General features: G+C 40.8%; 1 protein-coding gene across 6 annotated transcripts in view; it reads right to left on the bottom strand.

Annotated features, from left to right (window-relative positions):
* The window catches only part of FRMPD2 (FERM and PDZ domain containing 2), a 162,567-nt gene that overhangs the window by 92,007 nt on the left and 47,037 nt on the right, over positions 1 to 23,523 (bottom strand). For 5 of the 6 annotated variants that reach the window (XR_012085403.2, XM_078390640.1, XM_072994842.2 and 2 more), the window contains exons 11-22: positions 22,932 to 23,082; positions 22,695 to 22,833; positions 18,809 to 18,961; positions 16,085 to 16,270; positions 14,923 to 15,079; positions 14,537 to 14,738; positions 9,441 to 9,547; positions 6,420 to 6,518; positions 4,839 to 4,946; positions 4,612 to 4,728; positions 2,921 to 3,150; positions 587 to 680 (exon numbers count right to left, since the gene is read on the bottom strand). Coding sequence is in view for 5 of the 6 variants with exons in the window: in XM_078390640.1 (XP_078246766.1) it covers positions 587 to 680; positions 2,921 to 3,150; positions 4,612 to 4,728; positions 4,839 to 4,946; positions 6,420 to 6,518; positions 9,441 to 9,547; positions 14,537 to 14,738; positions 14,923 to 15,079; positions 16,085 to 16,270; positions 18,809 to 18,961; positions 22,695 to 22,833; positions 22,932 to 23,082 (1,743 nt within the window). In the remaining variant the exon portion in view is untranslated. The remainder of the gene's footprint in view (positions 1 to 586; positions 681 to 2,920; positions 3,151 to 4,611; positions 4,729 to 4,838; positions 4,947 to 6,419; positions 6,519 to 9,440; positions 9,548 to 14,536; positions 14,739 to 14,922; positions 15,080 to 16,084; positions 16,271 to 18,808; positions 18,962 to 22,694; positions 22,834 to 22,931; positions 23,083 to 23,523) is intronic. The other variant, XM_072994843.2, reaches the window with a different exon arrangement.

Here is a 23,523-nt window from a genome sequence, read left to right as displayed (position 1 = left end):
CCCTGGTGTTTTGGAATGTGACTTTGATTAGGCATACAAATATATAATCCCTGATCAAGTTCAAATAGTACAGTATATGATCTGATACCCTGGTTTCCCCCAAAATAAGACAGGGTCTTATATTAATTTTTGCTCCAAAAACACATTAGGGCTTATTTTCAGGGGAGGTTTTATTTTTGTCATGTACAACCATCTACATTTATTCAAATGCAGTCATGCCACCTTCTTGTTGCTGCACAATGTGGAGGGGGGGTTTTCACTTAACTAGGGCTTATTTTTGGAGTAGGACTTATATTACGAGCATCCTGAAAAATCATACTAGGGCTTATTTCCAGGTTGGGTCTTATTTTAGGGGAAACAGGGTACCATGTTCTCAGCTGGAGATGAAACTAAGTAAGTCCGTCCAAACATCGTTCAATAATCCACTGTCAGTATCTGCTTAATGCACAGTTGTTCCCACCTGGTTCCTTACTTTCTAGTACCACTGCTCTCAATGGTTTATGAAACTACTTCATTCAGCTAAGTTCAATACAGTCCAGTTCTGAACTTTTAGCAGCTGAAGAATAGATGCTGTAAAAAGTGTTACCTTTCCTCGATTGATTGCCCTTATCACCAGGTTCATCAGGGATAATGGATTTCTTACAGATTTCTCCATTTGGAACACCAGCACTAATTCCTTCCTGCCCAACAGAAATGTCAGACCATGAGCACAACCTTGGAATTATATGAAATATATTAGCTTTCTTTAATAATTAAAAAGAAAAGAAGAACCCTTTCAATATTCTTCCCAAATCCCACTATGCTACAATAGTTGCAATTCCAGAAACAGTGAGAGACTGTTTTGGTCTATTTGTACATAAATGCCATTAAACCAGCTTAACCTCTGCAAGAGGCCTGGTTCTAAGTGAAGACCTGGGTTCAAATCCCTGCTCGGCCATGGAAACTCACTGGAGGTGCGTGCAGCACTAGTCAACCGTTCCTTACCAACTTATTAGAATCACTGTAATACACAGTTCTAAGTGATGTGGGAAACCTGTGCTCCATACAAGTGCTTCCAGGAGTCTCTTCAATTTCTCCCTGGATTTTTGAGTTCAAAATTGCTAAGACATGTTTATAAAGTGGAACCGGTGCATTGAGATCTCTCCACTGTTCTGGGGCCATTGTCCTGGGATGGCCAGCTGGAGAGACAATGGTCCAAGAGAAACAAAGGAAGCTCTTGGCGTTTATTTAACAATCCTTCAGTCACCCAGATTGTCTGATACCCAGGAAGCATCAGCTGATACCTGTGAGCTATTAGTAGCATCACCATTGGCATCACAGACTACTTTTCTGTGGGGATTAACCCTTTCCAACCATTCCAGGTATGCATATTGAAAGCTTGCAACACATGAAGACTTTTGACATGCCCAATGACGTGTCACGACAGAGGCAAAAGGGAAAGGTCACAGAAAGAGAGTCAGGATCTAAATGCAACTTTTCAGAAATCATCACAAAAAGACAACAGTCAGTGCAAAGAAATAGAAGAGAAAGACAAACAAGGAAAAAGAAAACACATGAGAAATCTTCCATAAAACCCAAGAAATAAACCTAGAATAGGGATGCTCAGATTAGCACAGAAACGTATTATCTGAACAAAATGTCGAGAAGCTGGGGAAAATATACTGAAGAAATACACAGAAAAGATGCAAGGAAGACAGATTCCTTTGAAGAAGAATTCTGTGGTGAAGAAAGTGAAAAGTGAAAGACACTCTCCGAAGCACTTAGATTAAAGTAGAGCAGATGGAATGCCAATAAAACTATTTTAAGTTATAGAAACTAAATCTAACACAATTTTAACAAGAATATGCCAACAATGACCCACAGACTGGAAATGTTCCATATGTATTTCAGTTTACAAGAGAAATTCAATGGGTATGACTCAGTGTTTGATTGTCCTGATGTGCAATCTATAGTTTGGGCATGAAACTACTGTTAGGATAGAATATGGAGAAATGGACTATGTAGAAACACCTTTGGTTCCCATAATCCAAGGAGTGAGACAAGAGTGCACTTTATCTCCCTGGCTGTTCAGTCTTTATGCAAAATCATTTGGAAAGCTGGATTAGATTCAGATGAACTAGGAGTGAGAACTGGAAGGAGAAACGTCAGTAATTCAAGATATGCAGACAACACCATATTACTGGCGGAAGGCAAACAGATATTTGAAGTTAATCCTGAGAAGATGGAAGAAGAAAGTGCAAAACATTTGGGTGCAGGGAACGCTTCTTACATTTGTGGATGACACAAAATTGGGCAAAAGAGCCTGGAAGACAGAAACAACACTTTAAAAGATATTGATAGGTTGAAGCAGTGGGCTGAAAACAACCAGATGAAATTAAAGAGGGATAAGTGCAAAGTTCTGCACTTATGGAAAAACAACAACCCAAAGGCACATTTTCTTGCTCGTAGCATAATTGTATAAAAACAACTGAAATAAACTAACACATGCATCCCCTTCCATGCTAGTTGCCCACACTGTTATTGCTACCAGACTCCCATGGATAATGGCCTTTCAGAATACCATTGATGTTTGAAAAAGATTTTTAGCATTTGAGGCATTTTGAAGGGAAATTATCCTCTGACTCAAAATGGAAAAAGGAGCTAGAACCCTCCCCGAAGGTGAGATTCCTTGGTAAAAATAACTTTGAATGTGAATAGCTGTGTTTTATATAACCTTATCAGTGCCAATGCCTGGATGAATCACTTCAGACAGTTATACAACCAAGGCATCTAAGGTGGATGGCAATGAGAGCAAGCACTGATCCCTTTCTCCATTTCACATTTTAGGAAGCTCTTTTGCACTGTTCATGATAACTATCATTATTAATAAAGGCTGAAAGAACAGAACATGTACTGTGCAACTGGACCAGAATGAACTTACCTGTGACTCAAGGCTGGTGATGGAAACAATAGGAATCCTGGGTGTTACATTATGCCAAAGAAGCTTCTCAGGCTCATTGTCTGGAGGCACGCCTTCCTCTTCAGTGGGTTCTACTTGGCTGTCCTCTTTAATTTGTCTCTCATAGTCAATACAAGAGATCTCAGAATCACTGGTGCTGCCAACTTTTCTTAGCAGATTCCTTTCAGCATTTAGTCCTTCTTCAGAAAAGTCTAGAACGATCAAGAACAAACATGGTGGACCACAAGCAATCTAGTCTAAAAGTCAGATTATTTGTCTGTTCTCCTTAGTGTTCGATATAACACCAAGTTCTTTTAATTTTGCCCCCCCCCCCCGTGCTATTTCTGAACAAGAGTATTTGTCCTGGCAAAGAGTTTCATTTTTAAATGGCTTTGGCTATTGGTTTATTGTATGTTTTAACGTGTACATACATAGTATGGTGGGTTATTTAGCAGGATTGCTGTTCTCAGTGTGGTGCTTCACCAGCTGGGCTCTTGGACATCTCATGTTGAATTTGCTAAGCAGAATTTTGAAACAGCCATGTTTGGCATACTTGGACTTTATAGGAGCGTGTTTGGTTTCTTCCTTTTGTGCAATTAAAAAAAAAGATTACTCCCCTAGATCCTGTATGGAGCAGCAAAGTGGTGGCTTGGAAATTAACAACTGCTACAAGTCATATAAAATAAATCTGCCTAGTTACTGTTGATGGAGGACACCTAATGAGGTGTAGTGGATAGGGTGATGGTCTAAGACTCAGGAGGCCTGGGTTCAAATCCCCAGTCAGCCATGAAAACTCACTCGGGATGTGGAACTGGTAAGGCCACTCCTTAAATATCTCACTTACCTTGGAAGCCCTGTTAAGAGTCACTATGAGCCAGTTGTGACTTGATGGCACATAACAGTAACACAACTGTTATTCTCCCCCCACTTCAAGTGGGGGGAGAATGGTCAGACTGGAACGGATGCTAACACCAATAGTGACCTTAGTTTATAAAGCAAGCCATTACCTGTGGGCTGAAAACTCTATCCAGCTTTTATAATATTAACATACAGTGAGATGAAATGTGGTTCATGGGAAACCTTCATATTGAGTCTTATTACTAAAACTGGATTTCCAGAAGAGTATGTGAGGCACCTTGGTGTCTCTGCAGCAAAACTCTAATTAAAGAAAAGCTTATGATATCTTTTTTGTATCTGGGGTGGGACTTGGAGGTACTATTTTACGGTGGCTCTGGTCCTTGTCGAGGGGAGAACTTAGATCAATGTGGTGGTGATGGACTCCTGATCAACACTCTGGCTATTGCTTCATGATGTCCTTCAGGGTTCTGTTTTGTCACCTGAAGTTAACCATATCTCCTACATAACAATTGCATCAACACCTTTTTAACAAAATGTAGGAATCTTGGGTCCTGGATTTTGTTTAACTGATCTGACACATTCCAAGAAATGCATTAGATAATGCTTACTCTGGGCCCCAAATTTTCAGTCTAGTGTAGAAATCAGAGAGATATATCACAGAGCATGAAAACAAAACAAAACAAACTCAATACTGCCATTACACTGCAAATTGAGTGAAATTATTCCTCTTTAAGTTCACAGTAATCTAGTTCTACCTTTACATTTGGGAAAAGGAACTGATTATTAGTAACTTGTAACAATGGCTGCCTCCATACCTTTGGGTTGGGAGATAATCAACTCCACATCATCAGGAGAATTCTGAATAATCTTGACTGCGATATTAAAAGAAACACCCTCCAAGCTAATGCTATTCACAGAGATGAGTCGTCCTCCTACAGAGAATAATAATAATAATAAAATGCATTAAGCACTGAAGCTAACACTGCATTATTTTAATCTACAGAATTATCTGGATTCTAATTTAAGATCTGGAAATGGTGACCTGGTTTAATGTGCCCACATCTGTCAGCAGGTCCTCCAGGAATAATAGAAGCAATGAAAATGCCGAAGTCTAACTTCCCCACATTTTCTCCTCCAATGATTACAAAACCTGGAAAAAATGAGATTGTGTTTTGATGTTGAAAAGATTAGATTTTTTTTCAGACCATGGAAACTTAAATTCAGGTAATCATAACAATATTTTTAGAAAAGTCTCATAAACCACGTTCTGATTTTATTTCATTTACATTTTTTAAAAAGGAGACATGTTGTGTTCGGAGCTTTTTGATTTCTTCTGGGAATTAAGCATGTGCCTCAATCCTCCCTGAATTCAGGAAACAAAGGATGAAAGAAAAACTCCAGATAGACATGGGAATCTATATGCCAGGAAACAATATTTCCATGCATGCTTTATACTATTTCCCCAAAATCAAATTTCACTGACTCATAACAGAGAACAATCATGTTGTTCATTTCCACATCTAACACCTAAAAGAGGAATACAGTGGTGCCTTGACTTACGAACGCCGCGATGTACGAGCATTTTGAGTTACGAACAGCTCTGTTCACAAAATTTGGCTTTGACTTGCGAACGGAGCTTTGACTTATGAACAAAAAAAAAGGCAGGGGAAAAGGGTGGGAAATTTAAATGTGCTAACCGTTGGTGGTGAAGAGGCTGCTTCTTTGTAGCTCTTTCACCCCAACAGTTCAGGAAAGGGATGCGGCGACGGGGGTGGCTCAGAATTGGGAGCCTTGAGCCTGGCCAGGGTGAGGTGATGGGAGCCCTCCTGGACTTGTCTCTAAGCCAGGATGCCCAGGTTTCAGTGGTGACCAGGAGTGCATTTGCACCCTTAAAACTAGTGCACCAGCTGTGCCCATTCCTAGAGAGGTCTGATCTGGCAATGGTGACACATCCCTTGGTTACATCTCAGCTGAATTACTGTAACACACTTTATGTGGAGCTACCTCTAAAGCATGTCTGAGAATGTCATTGGATCCAAAACACAGTAGCCAGATTGCTAACTGAGGCTGGTCACAGGGATCACATAATCCCCCCAGTTACAGCAGTTCCACTGGCTGCCAATTTGTTTCTGGGCACAATTCAAAGTGCTGGTTTTAACCTATGAAACCCTAAACAGCTGGGGTCCAAGCTATCTCAAGGACTGCAGTCTTCCTTTATGTGCCTGCCTGGGTATTAAGATCAGCAGGAGAGGTCTTTCTCTCGGTACCACCACCTTCACAGGTGCGTTTGGTGGGGACAAGGGTACTCCTTCCCACATGCATACACATACCGTTTGCTGGAACCATGAATGCCAGCTGCCTACAATGCACTCAGGCATGATAGGTGAGGGTAAAAAGGCCTCTGTCATCATTAGCTATTACTCCACCTTACAGATCTTCTTTTTTCAAAGATGCTTTGCTTATGAGGTAGGGAGCAGCGGGAAAGGCTGGCTGACACTGAAACTGTTCTGTACTGAACAAAGAATGCAGTGGACTTTGTGGTGTTGGAAAGGAAATATTTTAAGTTTGCAAATTATGACACTCTTTCGTTCCCATCCTGGAATGCATTCAACTTCTTACTCACCAAATCCACATTTAGGGTCACGCTTTAAAGTGACACAGATTATTTCCTTTTCCACCCTGGTTACTGAATTTTCCATCTGGGGGCTTGGTAAACCTGATGCTTTGGAAGCAAGAAAAAGAGACACAGAAGTAAAAACACAGTGTAAGTCTGTCCATTCTTACCAGGCAAGATGAAGATTGATTGAAACTCAGTCTAGATAGGTCTGAGATGATGCTGAAGCGTTGGCAGATCTTCCAGTAGTCAGATCATGAGAATATATCTGACTCTGGGACATAGAGTGGTGCATGGGTAATCAGGTGGAGCTTTGAGAGGAAAGGGACAGAGATTAGGGGGGCCCTGTTGCAGGCATTATTCAACACTGCAATGTTTCAGTGCCTCCATTCATATTTTCTAGCCTAGTCAAACAACACACATTGTTTGAAGGGTGGCTCCACAGCATATAGTATATGTTGGTAAAAGGGGGAGCGATGTAAAAGGGGGAGAGTTGTGTATCAGTGACACAACTTAATTGTACAGGTTGTCACTTTCTGTGCCTTAGGACATCTTCCCCTAGTTTCCATAATTTGCAAACAAAATTTGCACTACAAATTGCACTGTCCCCTGCCAACAGATAATAGCATTTGTAATCCAGTGCATCTGGAAAGAGACGGGTTGGGGAATTATGTGCCATGGTGTCAATTCCAATTTACTTCCAACCCCTTCTTGGGGTTTCCTATGTATGGAGTACTCAGAAGTGCTTTAAGATTCTCTTCTTTTCTGCAACATGCCCAGGGCTACTCAATCTGGCTCTCCTCCTGGGAGGCACAATGGGGAATTAAACTCTTGATATCTGACTCTGATAATGCAAGAGATGCTCCAGTACTGAGGCTGTCTGGTTCACATTGTTCCCCGTTGATGACATGATGTAAAAGCCAATGTGAATCAGCTCGACATTTTCCTGTCCTAACCTGCCACTGGGCCTTCTCCCTTTTTGTCAGTGAATCCACATCTCTCAGGTCAGGTGGTGTGATCACTTGAGATGATCTGGAGAGTTTTGTAGCCATCCCATTTGAAGCAATTCTAGCCAGCTACAGCAATGCAGAGAGAGGCAGGGGGCAGGGAAACTGGCTACCATTTTAATCCTTTCTTCCCTACACCTGGTGCCTGAGTCTGCTTTCATCTTCCCTTCCCTTCCTTCTCTTTTCAAGGCTTGCTAACCTAGTGGTAGGATAGCAAGGAAACAGCAGAGATAGAGGCGTGAGTTTTAAGGTAGTCCTACTGTATCTGTGCCTCCTGAAAATCTGTACAGCTGAAGCAGAGTGGGTTTAACAAGCTTGGAAACAAGGCTGGACTGTAAACTTTCTCCTGTCTCTGTTGATTTCTTGGTCACCTAACTGTAAAAAGTATATGCTCCTGGTAGGAAAGAAAGGGGACAAAATGAAATAGGAAGGGAAGAAAGAAACAAGAAGACCCAGGTACCTGGTGTGGGGAGGAGAGAATTCAAATAGGTAAAAAGTTGCAAATGAGGCTGATTCCCTACCCGCTCTCTGCTGACTACTATGTGGTTCGATGAAGTAAATTCATCCAGGGAAACCCAACTTTCTGGGTAGGACAAAATCATTCACATTTTCTCCAGTGTACCTCTCACTATGAATGCAATAAGGTGGCAGTATAAGATCATATTTAAACTCATTAAAAAGAGTCACTTTGCTGGGAGCAATCTCCTTTAAAGTGACCCTTCCATGCACATAGGGATTACAACAGCCCAGCTCTGCTGCTGGACCAAATTGGTCCAGGCTGGGAATGGAACAGGGTGGACTGGTTTGTGATTTCCCATATGCCATCTGATCAGAAAATAGCTTGCACTGGACTGTGCCACAAGAGGTCCAAAAGCCAGCTCCCTCAAGGGAAATTACAGAGTACTACACTAGCATTTAGCTCACCGTTTGGTCCAGTATAGGAGTGGGCTAGTTTACACCTAAAGATGATGAACATATGATGTCTTTGCTGGCACGAACAAGAAAACCCCCAGGACGTTCCTACCCTCACTTTCCTAATCCCACCAGGAGCTTCTACTTTTTAGTGCTGGTAAGACTGCTTTGTTTTGGCTTGTTCCCAGCCTGTGCAATAGTTGGAAATGAACCATAAGTGAGTCCTCCAATGAGCTGCTTGAGGACACTGGTGAATTAAACACTTGTTCGGCTCCATGAAGGCACCAAAGAAGTGAGAGTAACACTTAGAAAGAAAGAAAGAAAGAAAGAAAGAAAGAAAGAAAGAAAGAAAGAAAGAAAGAAAGAAAGAAAGAAAGAAAGAAAGAAAGAAAGAAAGAAAGAAAGAAAGAAAGAAAAAGAGCAAATGGTAAACTTTCTCCTGGAAGTGGGAAGAGATAGGAGGGAGCAACAAGAGGAATTTTTATTTGATTTTCTCTTAAGGATCCAACTGCTTCTCAATTGGATCTTTTAGAGAAAAGCAAAAATACCCTTTGTTGCCCTCTCTTGTCTTCGCCCATTTCGGGGAGGAAGTTTCCCATTTTCCTTTTTTTGTAAAAAAAAGCTGTGCAGCACGCCTGAGCTGCCTTAATATATCTTTTAAAAAACAATCCTTGCCCCCCCCCCCGAAGCCAAACATGTATTTAATTTGCCAATATCCTGGTGGCTTTCTTTTAAAGACACTTCATGATACTTACAATTTGACATCAGGCCGGTGCGGACCAAATAGGGTTGCTTGAGGTATGCCTCTAAGCAACCTTGTTTAGCTTGCCCCACCCGACTCCAGACAAACCCTTTAAAACTATAAGAAGAGCCAGTGACAAAAGTGACTCAAGGAGACAACAGTGACAACCAAACATGCCATTCTCTACAAACCCAATGCTTTCTTTTAAAATAGCAAATTAATAACAATAAATTTAGTTCCAGGCTTGCCAGAATCAACAACAATAATTTCTCTTTTCAAGCTATTAACATCAATGAGTTAATTTTCATCCTAACATTCCAAGCTCTGCATAGAAGGCACCACTGTAAAGGAATTCCAAGTGCTACTCACCACCAGCAGCCGTATTCTGGGCTGAATTGATAGAAAGGTAGTTACAACTTCTTTGGTTTTCATTCAAACTAATGGTTAGCTCTGATTGTGATAACCTAGATGGAGCACTAAAGACAAAGAAGTATATTTCCACTGAGATGATTTTATTTATTTATTTGCATAGTATACAGCCCAATTAAAGAATTCACAGTGTACAAACATGATACCCACAAAGTCATAAAACTGAGCATAAAAAGAGGCAATTCAAATCCTGTTTATTCTGTTTGAATCACACGATGGTTCACTGTACGCTAATTCAATTTTCCAAAAACCCTCCAGTTTATGAATGTGGAATATTGTGCTTTTGTGCCCACAATTCAAAAAGCCAGTAAATGGCCCAATATTGCTTCACAATATCATGCCCATGTTGCCAACAGGAAAAGGGATGCCAAGCTTTACATAGCAAAGGGCAGCCTGAATGTTGACAACACCAATGGCAGCCATCAAGGTGGCCTACAGGATCCCTTCTTGTGCTCACTACTACCACTTACAAAGTGACATCATGCAAGTGAAAATCCCAGAAGCTGACTCAGTTAACCACTTCTCACATAAACACAAAGCAATTGTCATAGCTGTTTTCAACAAGTGTAAATGTGTTCAAAAGTGTGAACAGATTTATTTTTAATGTGTTATTTCCTCTGGTCTTGATATTATGCTGCCAATCAGATTTGGTTACATGATGACGTCACAAGGACTTGCCAAAAGGAGTATCAAGAAGTTATTGCAAAAGAGAGCTGTTCGATATTGCTTAAGTAATTCTGAAAGACTATGAATAGTTTCAGCTTAGCCAATGGCAGGCAGACCTGTGGCCTGAGATGATTGTCTGATTCATTGACAAATATAGCACTCATTTGTAACAGATGATTTTCAGGCAATTTTGATCTGCTGTGGGAAAAAAGCAGTTCAAATTCAGGTTGGCAGATGGCAAAGGGTGGTAAGCTTGTTAATCTTCTCAGTGCCAGTAAAGACTAGCACCAGGCATTTTTAAAGTAAGAAAGAAAATGGGGGTGGTGGGAGATACAATCCCTAGCTCTAATCCAGTGATGGTGAACCTTTTTGAGCCCGAATGCCCAAACTGCAACACAAAATCAACTTATTTTTTTCAAAGTGCCAATACTGCAATTAAAAACCGAATGCTTAGTTTTTAGTTTAGAAAAAACAACTGCTCCTGTATTGCAAGGGCTAAATGCTTGTGCGTTTTTCCCCCCTATGGACGGTATTAACAAAGAAATACTTATGGGTCCTCCAATCCCCCATTGGGCTAGACCGGTAATGGTTGCCATTGCACCCCTCCGCTGGACCACTGCAGCAGCAGAGGGGAGTGCCGAAATCCAGGATTGGAGGACGGGTATGTATTTCTCTATGGTGACTTATGACTTGTGTGCCTACAGAGAGGGCTCTGTGTACTAGCTGTGGCACATGTGCCATAGGTTCGCCATTACTGCTCTAATCTGATCTAACCAATCAAAGCCCATACAAGACAGTTAGTTATCCATCCCATCTCTCTCCCTCTCTCTCCCCTCCGCCTCCTTAGTGATGACTTGGTATAGCTACCTAAAAGGAAAAAAAAGCAAGATAATTCTATAATGTGGGCAATCTAAGAAGCAATGTATCTCTCCTTGCCATGCTTGGGCACGTGATGGTTGCTTGGATGGGTGGAAGTGAACTAAATAGAGTCCCAGTGAGGTTGTTCTAAGTGCTCCCCAGGGCTCTGTGATTGGAGGTTGAGTCTTGCATCAGAGAGTCAACCATCAATCTCCAGCTGCTTTGGCACTTCCTTCTTTTGCTGCAACAGCTGCTGCCAAGTTGAATGTGAGCATTTGAAAGCCCAAAATATCCATTTGTAGGGGGTATTCTTACAGACACAAGCACAAATGGGGGCTTCTTGAACTGCCCCATATCTGCTCCAATAATATGAAAATAGATCTCATTTGCTTTGCTTTTTTCTGAAATAGTAGTTAGATAGGCAGGCAGGCAGCCAGCCAGCAATCAGACATAAACGAAGGGCATAACAACTGAAATATATTTTGTCCTAACCCACAATGTGAACCCAGATGGTGAATACTAACTAACTAAGGTCAATGAATCCCAGTGTTCCAAATCCAGGCAGCCTATTTTGTATAATATTCATTGATTTGTTCCCCCCGCCTTTTTTTTTCTTCCCATATGTTTGGATATATTTGTGCCCCAAGCAATAAATAACTAGAGTACCTGTTGAAAAACTGCCATGACAGCTAGTTTGTCTTTGGATGCGAAATGTTTAATGGATAAAAAATGGTGTCAGGTTCTGGGATTTGCCACCACTTGGGTCACTTGGTGTCTGTGTGTGAATGAGAGTAAGCAAGGATACTGCAGACCCTCTCGGCTGCTAACATTGGTGTTGTCAACATTCAGGCTAGCCTTTGCTACGTAAAGCTTTGCATCTTTTTTTTTCTTCCTGCTGGTAGTGCATGCAAAGTATTACAAGGCAATGTGAAGCCACATCCTGGCATTTTGAATCACGGATATTTATTTATTTATTTATTTATTTATTTATTTATTTATTTATTTATTTGATTGATTGATTGATTGATTGATTGATTGATTGATTGATTGATTGATTGATTTTTACCCCGCCCCTCTAGACAATGTCTATTCGGGGTGGCTTACAAAATAAGCCGCCCAGAAGCAATACTCTGGGTGATTTACAATCAGCTGAAACAATAATATAAAAACAAAATGACAAACAAGTGGTGGAAATATAAAAAGAAATATGGCCTGGACATATGGACATAAGGAGTGGCAAAAAGAAAATGAAAGGAAAAGAAGACAGAACATGCAGGGTTGACAAAAAAAGTCCTCTCTGTACAGCAGAGTTTTCAAAGAACTTTTGGACAATGGGAGGGAGGAGGCCAAGTGCAGTTCCACCAGCAACTGACTTCATAACGTTGGAGCCACTGCAAAGAAGGCCCTACTTCTGGTAGAAGATTTCTTGGCCTCCCTTGGAGTGGCTGCCCTGAAGATCATGAGATCATGGCCTGAGTGGACCTAATGGGCTGGGTGGATCTTAGGAAAAGGTGCTCTGAAAAGGGACTTTTTAAAAAAAAGTTAGTATTGGAAAATATTTTAGTTTCCCTTTCTTTGCCCCATTTGAGTTTTTATCACCATATATATGTGTTAATCAGTTCATGTATGCTGGCATGTCTGGGTTACACCTAGCAGCTGTTTGTTAATGGCCACATTTAGTGAGTGGCAAACCACTTCTGGGTATTTTAAACCTAGAAACCCTGGGAAGGGTTGCCCAAATTCAATATAGACTTGATGGAACATAATTAGTATTAATTATAATTTAAGGTAATGAACATTGTACTTTTTGCATTTTTGTACCCTGCCACTTCACTGGCCACCTACTTCCCATGAACATGTGTATAATAAATAAGGCAATGCTCTGTAAATCTGACCGAGGTTGGTGCCAGTTCAGGACACTTTTAAGAGCCATCAAATGTGTCAGTCTCTAAGGTGCCACATGGTCTCTTGGTGGGTTTTGCTGCAGTGGGCTAACATACTGTAGTTATGGTATGTGCCATTAAGTCATATCTGACATACAGTGACCCTAATAGGGATTTCAAGGTAAATGAGCCATTTCAGGAGTGGTTTTACCATAACCACCTCAAGTCTCCTGAGTCCAAATCCATCACTTTATCTGCTATAGGAAACGTACAGTTTTCCTAAAACATTTTGCTTTTTGAAGTACAAAAAAAATTATTGTGGGAGGGGAACCGAAAAACCGAGTGAGATTCCCTCCCCCTGCAAGCTGTAGGCCAACAATTTCTATAGCCATAGACTAATCAAAGTCAGTTGGAAAATTAGGATCAGAAGGCTCTTGTGTAATATCCACTGCTTTGCCTCTGCATAAAAGTAAATATATTTCAACCCTTTTATAGGCATCAAAATTTAACAGACCAAGGTAAGGTTATACATGCACACCCGGACCAGAACTACTAGGCCAAGGGAATGGAAGCTAGTTTTACTTTCATATTTGCTCAACAAACTTTTTTTTTTACAGTGCCTTCAGTATACACAGTCTAAGAGCTACAAAATTTTGTACAGGAAAAAGGGAGTTGGGAGGATGGTGTGAATAAGTGAATGGGATTGCCTAAGTCCCTTAAAATTCACAGTTTCCTACAAGGGTGTATTGCTGGCTGGAATGGGGAACAGGGGCACTATCCTGTTCACTACCATATAATGCCTGAAATCCTGTTGCTTAGCAGAGTAAGTCACAACTAGAGTAGGCTCACTGAATCAGTGGGGATTTGGTGAGACAACTCCTCCATAAATGCCACTGATTCCGTGGTCCCACTCCAATTGCAACTTGCTACTTTACACAACAGGATTTCAGCCAATGTGTACCACTAGAGTTGGCAAGTCTCAGGTTTTACAGTCGGTTCTCCAGGTCTCATACTTTGGACTTGAAATCTCATGGAAACAGGATTCTGCTAACCAGGTAACCCTGTATTATGTTCATTCTCATGGCTTCAGAACATGCCATTTAGACATGCTTAGAAGCAGCCTTATATTTTTCATTGTCTTGCATACCCTAGAGCTGTTACTGTTGGAAATATCAGGCTGCCCTTCAGATTCATCATGCATTCCCTGCATTGTTGACCTGTCATGCACAGGCAATCTTGCAATTGTTGCCAAAAGGCCTGTCTGCTATAACATCACAATAATCTTCCTCTCGGTCTCAGGCTTGGCCCTGATATCTCTGGGATGGAAACATTGCAACTATAATCTCAACTGCATATTGAAAACTGCACCAACAGGGGGAAAAACCACTTTGCTTAAGCTGAGTCTTTCACTAGTTTGTTGATCTTGCTTAAATTGAGTTTTTCACTAGTTCTTTGGTCTGTGCTCTCTCCTCAGTTCAGTGATTCAGTATCTGAGAGCAGACGTTAATTGCCATAATTATTTCAAAAATGTTCTTGAAGGTACATTTTAGACTTCTTGAGAAGGTCCAGAAAGTAAACAACACAATCTGACATATTCTAGTGGATTAATGCTTATTTTCTAAATCATACCTGCTCTGACTGCTTTTTTCATGGCTGGGTTGCATACTAAGGTTATCACAAGACTTGCTTATAATTCCAGTAGATACACATCCTGGGCTGGTCCCGTATAGTAAATTTTCTGAGCAGGAGAGTCTCTGAATCAGGTTGAGGTTATCCCGTGGACACGTAAATGCAGAACTTGATCTTACTATTTCCATAAATCTACAATCTTCTGTAAGAAATAAGGGGTTATGTCACTTTAAGGTATATGAATATGACATTCCTTCAATCAGCTGTTCCCAATGAAGTCAGGAAATTATGGGCAGTTTACTGTTTTCCAGATGTATTAACAGATTAAATACATTGTTCCTAGTTAGGATCCTAACAACTGGACAATTCTCTTCACCTTAACTCACCTGAAGGAGCCTGGAGAAGCTTCTTAGAAGTCATGTGTGCATTGAATCCATGTTGAGCAGAACAAAGATCCAGCAAATATTTACATGTTTTTACAGTATCTGTAAGGAAGGTGTACTTTTTCCCAGTGAAACTGCTTTCAATCATAAACTTCTTTTTCTAATAAAACAAAAATGCAGATGTTACTTACCACTCTGTGTACAGACTTAGTAACACTTTATTTAGGAAGGTCAACTATCCATTTAGTTAAGAACTACTATTATTGATTGAGGATGAGCCACTGTAATGATCATTTCTGAGAATCCTCAAGGTCAGCAGGGCATGAGCTGTGGTTGTCAGAGTGAGGGGTGTAGCAAAACTGAGGATGGCCACATGCCTGAGAAAATGAACAGTGGATATTCTTTCATTCATCCTCTTCATTACTGCTGCTGTGCCTGTCCTGATCCGATGACTGGTGTTGTTAAGAGGAGAGTCTCCTCCACTTGTGGAAGCCCTTAACACAATTGAAAATGCTGAGAGATCTGGATTTCTGATCCCACAGAGAGCTTCTACATATAGAAAAAAAACAGGACAACACCGCATGGTCCTCAAAACAATACAAATGCAGGAACAGGTGATACCTTCACTGGACAGTTTCATAATGGCCCAATAAAGGTATCACCTGTTCCTGCATTTCTACAGATAAAGTGAGATAGAGCCTTGTGGCGCAGTGGTTAAACCGCTGTACTGCAGCCAAAACTGTGCTCACGACCTGGGGTTCAATCCCAGGTAGCGGCTCAAGGTTGACTCAGCCTTCTATCCTTCCGAGGTCGGTAAAATGAGTACCCAGCTCACTGGGGGGGCTGGAGCAGTGTGTAGCCTGCATAATTAACTTGTAAACTGCCCAGAGAGTGCTTGAAACACTATGGGGCGATATATAAGCAGCACACTTTGCTTGAAACACCAACTGAATCCTTTGTGATGCTATCATCATTTGAATCATACTTGAATCTCTTACAGCTGCACTCCTAAATGCCGTGCTTCATGCACTAAAGATGGAGTCAATTGACTGATTAACTCATGAGATGAAGCAACGTAAACCAAGGTGTTGTGAAAGAGAATGAGGAACAGTGTTGAGACAATCAGGGATGAAACTGAACTGAAGCACATCCTGCATCCACTCACCTGAGCTGAAATCCTTTCCATTTCTTGCCACTGAAATCGTAAACTGGAGATCCTTATGTGGTTCTTCACTTCATAGACTATGATCCCCTTGGCACATATTCCTAACAATAGGTCTCCTCCTACTGTTTTCTTCTCATGAAACACACGATAGAAAAGCACTCCATATTCTGAAAGCTGCTGGATCACCTTTGCATACCAAAAGGGAAAAGGAGCACAGTTACTCAATGTGATGATTGAAAGCCTCAGTATCAATGCAGAGAATGTCGGAAATGGGAACTGCCTCACCAATAGGCCTTCAATCTACTCCCCTCCCTCTACACATTCTAAAAGCCCCTCTAAACATTTATTCACAGTTCTTGATATTACATTTATAACTCTACTTCTGTTTCTTAAAAAACTTTTCTCTGCTCATAACTAAATTATTTCCTATCTTTCCACTGCAGCAACCAGCACAGTATTTAACCATATATGTTGTTTTAAAAAGTTGTCATCGCAATGCCCCCAAAGTAGCTTAGTATTATGGTGTGGGTGGGTGACCATGAATTTCCCTGCAGATGTCTTTGCCAAATCATGCCTTTTGGGTGCAATTTACCTCAAGAGGGACCAGTGAGCCCCAGTGTCCCCAATAGGAGATTCCCTTCAAAGGCAAATTGTCATAAATTTTGTTAGGATTGTGGCAGAGAAACAAAGGAACACTGGTCAGCCCAGCCAAATATTGTGTCAGCTCCAACTGGCAGGGTCTCCTGGTGGTCTCCCATGCTGATAGTCACTGTAGTCAGTTCTGCTTAGCTTTTTAAGTTAAGAGCCTCATGGCGCAGTGGTTAAACCGCTGTACTGCAGCCAAAACTGTGCTCACCACCTGGGGTTCAATCCCAGGTAGCCGGCTCAAGGTTGACTCAGCCTTCTTTCCTTCCAAGGTCGGTAAAATGAATACCCTGTTCGGGGGGGGGCAATATGTAGCCTGCATAATTAACTTGTAAACCGCCCGGAGAATGCTTGAAGCGCTATGACGTTATTATTATTGTTATTATTATTATTATTATTATTATTATTATTATTATTATTATTATTATTATTATTATTATTATTATTATTATTATTATTATTATTATTATTATTATTATTATTATTATTATTATTATTATTATTATTATTATTATTATTATTTGTTTATTTGTTTATTTGTTTATTTGTTTATTTATTTATTTATTTATTTATTTATTTAATTTATACCCTGCCTATCTGGCCCACCGGACCACTCTAGGCAGCTATATACAGTATTTTAATTCAGATGAAAGTGGGTGTTTCCAGAGTGGAACAGTGATTGAAGAAACAGGACAGCATGGTCTTGAGTCTAGATTGCAGACTTACACAGAAGTAACTGTTGTTTAATCTGCTGTCACTTTTTTCAGTCAGTTTGACCATAGCAACATCTCACATGAGGCCCTGGGGTGGTATCATTTAGAACTAAGTCCAGGGTCACTTCCCCACTGGCCAGTTCCAGTTCAGGGCTAGTGCATACTAAACACAAATAGAAATAAATTAAAATACAGGTTCTTGCCTGTAGTCTAGCCTGTAACATTGGAGCAACCCTGATATTTAGTCTGTTTTTAATCTGTTTCATTATTCAATCATGTTAGCACACCAGTCCTGGAGTTGTCTGATCTAGCTGCGAGTCTAATCCCACTGACAATAAAAAACACTCTTGTATTGGGTTCTGATCAAAGAAATCGAATTCAAACTTTGGCGTACACAAGAGGTACATGCACGCATGGAATACTGTGCCAGGAGAGTGAGTTTTTCTGCTCTTCCACCAGAGGTACATTTATTCTGAGGTGGATGTGAAATCGATTCCATGCATGTGTATACCTCTGAGAGGAGCAGAAAAACTTGTTCTCACTTGCCCACCAGTCAACCCCTCGTTTGCTTGCCTGATGGTCCCATGCCAGCCCTATCGTCCCTGCACCAACCTGCCCCCTTACCCGCCCACCCAATTACCCCTGTGGAAGCCCACTTGCCCCTTGCCAACCTGCCCCATTGCTTGGCCCCTCCACCAGCTGAATCACCTCCAGTGATGCAGGTGGTAGCAGTGACAAACATGAGGATGCACATACTGGCACAAAACTATTGGATTTAGGCTAAAGTCCACATGACTTAAGGTAATGAGCATTTATTCTGGCAGTGGGATCAGGATCTATGATGGTATGTCACATCCTGCTTGGGTTACTCTTAATATACTCTAGGTGAGGTTGCCTTTTGAGAGAGTTCAAAAACATCAGCAGGCCCAAGATGCAGCAGCCAAACTGTTAATTACCCCAGTGACTTATAATAAGAACAGAAATAGCTTTCTACAGCTTCTTCACGGATTACCAGTTCACTTTCAGACACAACTCAAGGTACTTAGGCTCTTAGAAAGCTAAAAATAAAAAAAATTCAGATCTGTAGGGTCTGCTTAAAACATGCATAGAGACTGGAATAGAGATGGGCATGTTTGCCTGTCGATCTAAAATGTGTTCCACAGTTCTGAGCCCTACTTCCTCCAGTGGGTGTCCACTCTGACCTCCCTGTCCTGCCTTCTCTGGGCACTGCCTCCGAGTGCCGCCACTGCCCCCCATAGGAGGAGGCAGGCCTTGGAACTGCAGGACAACTGTTGGGCCGACGGATGAACTGAGACAAACACCAAACCAGTCAGTGGCTTGTGTCCTTATATAGATGGAAATATACCTTTAAAAACTCAAGTTCAGCTTCTTCTTCAAAGAGAGAATGGGTCGTACGATGCAGCTTGGCAAGCTCATGCTGTATGAATTCTAAAGTCATTTTCTTAATTTGACTGGCAGGAATATAATCTTCTACACGAAAATAGGTTTTCCCGTGGACCTGGACCAATGTGGTTGGGAGGAAGGAAAGAAAGCAGATAGTTTTACCTCTCTGAGCATCTTGTACCAAAGGCCAGAAGTCGCAACAAGCCTGCAAGAGGATGACCTTAGATTTCTGAGAAGAACATGGCAAAATCCTCTCCAGGCTCAAAAAGATTCCAGCTGCATATCATGCATAAGTCTCATAGGATACCTGACCACCTGTTCTGAGGAAAACCAGATTTGGGAGGAGCAATTGAAAACAAAGCATGTTATCACATAGGTCACCTTGTAACTGAGACCAGGTAAACATATTGTGCCCCTTCTTGGATGCACATCATAACATGGTGAAATGTTTTGAGTGTGTTAGGGAAGCTGCAAGAACTATTACCAGGAGGCCATAACTCTATTATGAGTCCAGCATCCCCAAGGGAGAATAGTAAAGCTGGAACAGCAGACCAAAATGTACCAGTCCTGTTAAGGAATATATGCTTGCACCAGCAGAACATAACTGATAAGCTTTGAAATAATATACAGTATTACCATTACCATGTTAATGTGAAACTGCATCAGTGCCAGAAAAAAAAATACCCTCAAAAAGTTTTTAAAAGAACATTTTAAAAAGTAATGATAATAGCAGTCTTACTCATTGAAAATGTTAGTTTGCCTTTAAAAACCTTATGTTAGGCAGTCCAACGTAGAGAGCAAGTGTGATACTGTATAGTGGATAGAGTGCTGAACTAGGACAGGAGACCATGGTCCAAATTGCTACTCAGATCCTGGTCACTCAGCTAAAAAAAACTGGGATTTGACCTTGGTAAGTTTCATATTCATACAATGAATTCCAAAGTGCATATTTATTTTCCTCTGACTAAAACTGAGGCTTTCATTCTTTGGATATATGCTGATTAAAAAAGATTCAGTAGAAAAAACAATAATAATGTTCAGAAAATTGGAGGACAATAGGAACAGAGAAAGATCTAATATGAGGTGTATTGGCTTAAAAGAACCCACAATATTTACTTTGCAAAAACTAAGTAGTGCTGCTAATGATAAGAGCTTTTGGAGTTCATTCATTCATAGTGTTCCTATGAGTCAGAAACAGCTTGATGGCATGTAACAATAAATCATATTATAAGCAAGTATATGCCAACAGTCACTACTACCTTGCTGGTTTAGTCCGATGAATATAAGCAAAGTGGGATGTTAGCTGAATATACATCTTATTTTTTCTTACAGATACAGTACAGTTTTCATGGTATTAATTAACTTTTGCAGCAACATTATTTTTATGGTTTTATTACTGAGTGCCTTATCCAGCTTCTAACAATGAAATTCTGAACACACTTACCAGATATGTTGACAGTAAGCTTCTCTAAGCTCAGTGAAACATATTACTGAGAAAACATATATTGCAGCCTTCCTCAGCCCTCTAAATATTTTTGACTGTAACTCCAATCAGCCCAAGCATTAGTTGTCCAAAACTGATGGAAGGTACTGGGTTGAGGAAGACCAATGGATTGTATTTGTCTGTATGTTATCCTCAAAAGAATGTGATGCATATACTTTTTATATTTGCAAAGCATGTTGATGTTGTTATTGTTGTTCTTGTATTGCTTTATTAAATGGTATTAGACCTTTAATTGTGATTAGATCTTCATAACTTCTGATGATCCACCGTTTACTCCCAGTAAGGATGCCACATGTAACTGGCAAGGAACTATACAAATAACGCAACACCTGTGCACACTGATGCACTCTTCTCCTTAACTTCTACTCAAAGAAAATACTACAGCCTAAACCACTGCTCACACCACTAGATGAAATGAAATGAATCGGTGAAATGAAACACAGGCTTTGATAACGTCAGTGCCCACAAACGGCAGCTTTGCAGCACAATCCTATCCACAGTTACATAATATTTACCAGTTCAGTCAAGTTGTTCGGTATGGGAGGAAAGAAGTCTCCATGACTAACATCGTGTTGCCTAAATTGCAGAGCAGAAGAGAAATGGCGTAAATATCTGACTTTGTCAGGCTCCCTGTTGTATTCCTGTTTGTGCTTTGATTGCAAGGTCAGTCACACAACTAGTCATGCAATGGGGAACATGTCAGAGCTGAAGGCATATTATAAGATTTCTCTTCTGCTCTCAGTTTAGGAAACAGGCTACTAACCACTGTGTTTAACGGACTTGTCCTCCCCCACTTCAAGGCATCAAATAGTAAGTTCAGCTCTTGTGTTTCTGGGGCCTCTTGAGGTAGAGGATGGAAAGCAAAAAGACCCTTCCTGCAGAGATGAACTTTCTCTGTTTCTTGAGTGGGCTCCAAATCCACAAGAAAGCTACACAATCTATGCTTGCTCTGGAAATTCTATTGCCTTTTCTACAGGCCATTGTTCTAGCATGGAGTAGGCAGAATTCTATCCTGTGATCAACTCCACAAAACTAAGAAGATTCTTTTAAATATATAAGAAAAACATAACCAGTTATAACTTAAGGCACCTATAAAGGTAAAGGTAAAGGTTCCCCTTGACAATTTTTTGTCCAGTCGTGTTCGACTCTAGGGGGCGGTGCTCATCCCCGTTTCCAAGCCACAGAGCCAGCGTTTGTCCGAAGACAATCTTCCGTGGTCACATGGCCAGTGCGACAGGGCATTTTGGAGATCTTCATAGATAGAGTCACTATAAGTCAGATATGACTTGATGAACAACAATAAGAATGATGCTCCAAGACTTAGATCACAATCTTACAATTATGAATGGCTTCATAATATAATATAATATAATATAATATAATATAATATAATATAATATAATATAATATAATATAATATAATATAATATAATATAATATAATATAATATAATATACAGTGGGGTCTTGACTTAAGAATGGCTCGAGTTAAGAACATTTTGACTTAAGAACCACTCTCACAGGAAAATATTGACTTGACTTACATACTTAGATTTGAGTTAAGAACTGAAAAAAAACCTTGTGGGAGGCAGGGAAAGTGCAAAATTTGAACTTTCAGTTAACTGTTGTCCAGTGAAAAGGGTGCCTGTCTGCTTCCTCACTCCTCCCAGCGTTTAGAGAGTGGATTGGGAGACAGTCTTCAGACTGCCTGGTATTGTACTGCCTGGACTGTATTTTCCCTGCCTTCCCTGAACCTTTCTTGACCTAAGGAAAAAAAGAAACAAAATATCCCCCTCTAGTGGTCGAAGGCAGAATAGCAGCTTCCCATTAGTTTCTATGGACGGAAAAGAGCAGATATGGATCAAATGGTTTTCAATGCATTCCTATGGGAAATGCAGATTTGACCTGAGAACTTTTTGACTTGAGAACCGCCTTCCAATACGGATTAAGTTCTCAAGTCAAGACCCCACTGTAATATCAATTCTTTTTAAAAGCAACTTGTCAAGCCTTGGTAAAGGCATCTTTATCAGTGGGGCACTGTGGTTTCAGGAGTAATGTGCTGAGAATTTGTAGAAGAAAGGGGACTGAAGCAAGATTGCAGTGGCATATACATATTTTGTGGGCTGGTGAGGAAGCCGCAGGAGCAAAAGCTTTTTGACTTCTGTTTAAGAAATATTTTACTGCAGCTATACTAAGAACAGAGGAGATTCTTCTGGCAGCTGCCCCCTGGGTTTATTTTTTGTCAATGACATTCAGCTTAGTATAATGAAAATAAGTAACCATGTGCACCATATGTGCTCAGCTCAGGCCCAGAAATGAGCTTCAAGCAATGCACCAAACAATACCTCCGGAGCGTAATTCCCCAGTTCTGCTTGTAAGGCTAAAGCTCCCAACTGCAGAGCGGTCTCAATGTTGCAGGACAAGTGCTCATCCAGCAAATCTTTTCGAAGCTGCAGGTAAAACTGGTGTCTGGTTAGGCCATGCCTGCAAAACAAGAGAACCAGGAATTGGAAAGGAACATTACTCTCCAAGTAGGAAAGCAGAAAGTCCTTGTAGACAGTCAGGACAGCCACAAGACTTACTGGATCACACTGAAATCATCGACAAAGAATTTTATTCGCAGAAAAACAGTGAAGTTGACAATAGATGTTTTCTTTTTGTGCTTATCATTCCAGCCTTCTGGAGCCACTTTGTAAAGTTTGGTGTCATCATCCAGAAAGAAAAACTCTTTACCTAAAGAAGAAAAAGTGGATATGAGGATGAGTGAAATTGAGAACTCTTCTGCAAAACTGCCTTCTCCTTTGCCTCCCCAATCCACAATTCCTCATCCAGTTGACCATACATCAACTGGACCATACATCAAAGGACACAAAGCGGCTGGGAAGACTTGGCTCTGGCATTTGCATGACAAACGTCCAATGACAGTGGGGAGAGTGGAGAGGAAGAAGGAACAAAGATGAGACGAGGGCCAGAATCCCAGTGGCAATTTACATTTGTGTAAGGAACATAATTCCTTACACAAGGATGTTGCAACATATGTGATGGCGCTGTGGGTTAAACTGCAGAAGCCTCTGTGCTGCAGGGTCAGAAGACCAGCAGTCGTAGGATCAAATCCACGCAACGGAGTGAGCTCCCGTCACTTGTCTCAGCTCCTGCCAACCTAGCAATTCGAAA

Source organism: Pogona vitticeps, chromosome 3 (genome assembly GCF_051106095.1).
Source record: "Pogona vitticeps strain Pit_001003342236 chromosome 3, PviZW2.1, whole genome shotgun sequence".
In the NCBI taxonomy this organism is placed as follows: Eukaryota; Metazoa; Chordata; class Lepidosauria; order Squamata; family Agamidae; genus Pogona; species Pogona vitticeps.
Note: the sequence above shows the minus strand (reverse complement) of the source record. Positions and strands in the feature narration are given on the sequence as shown.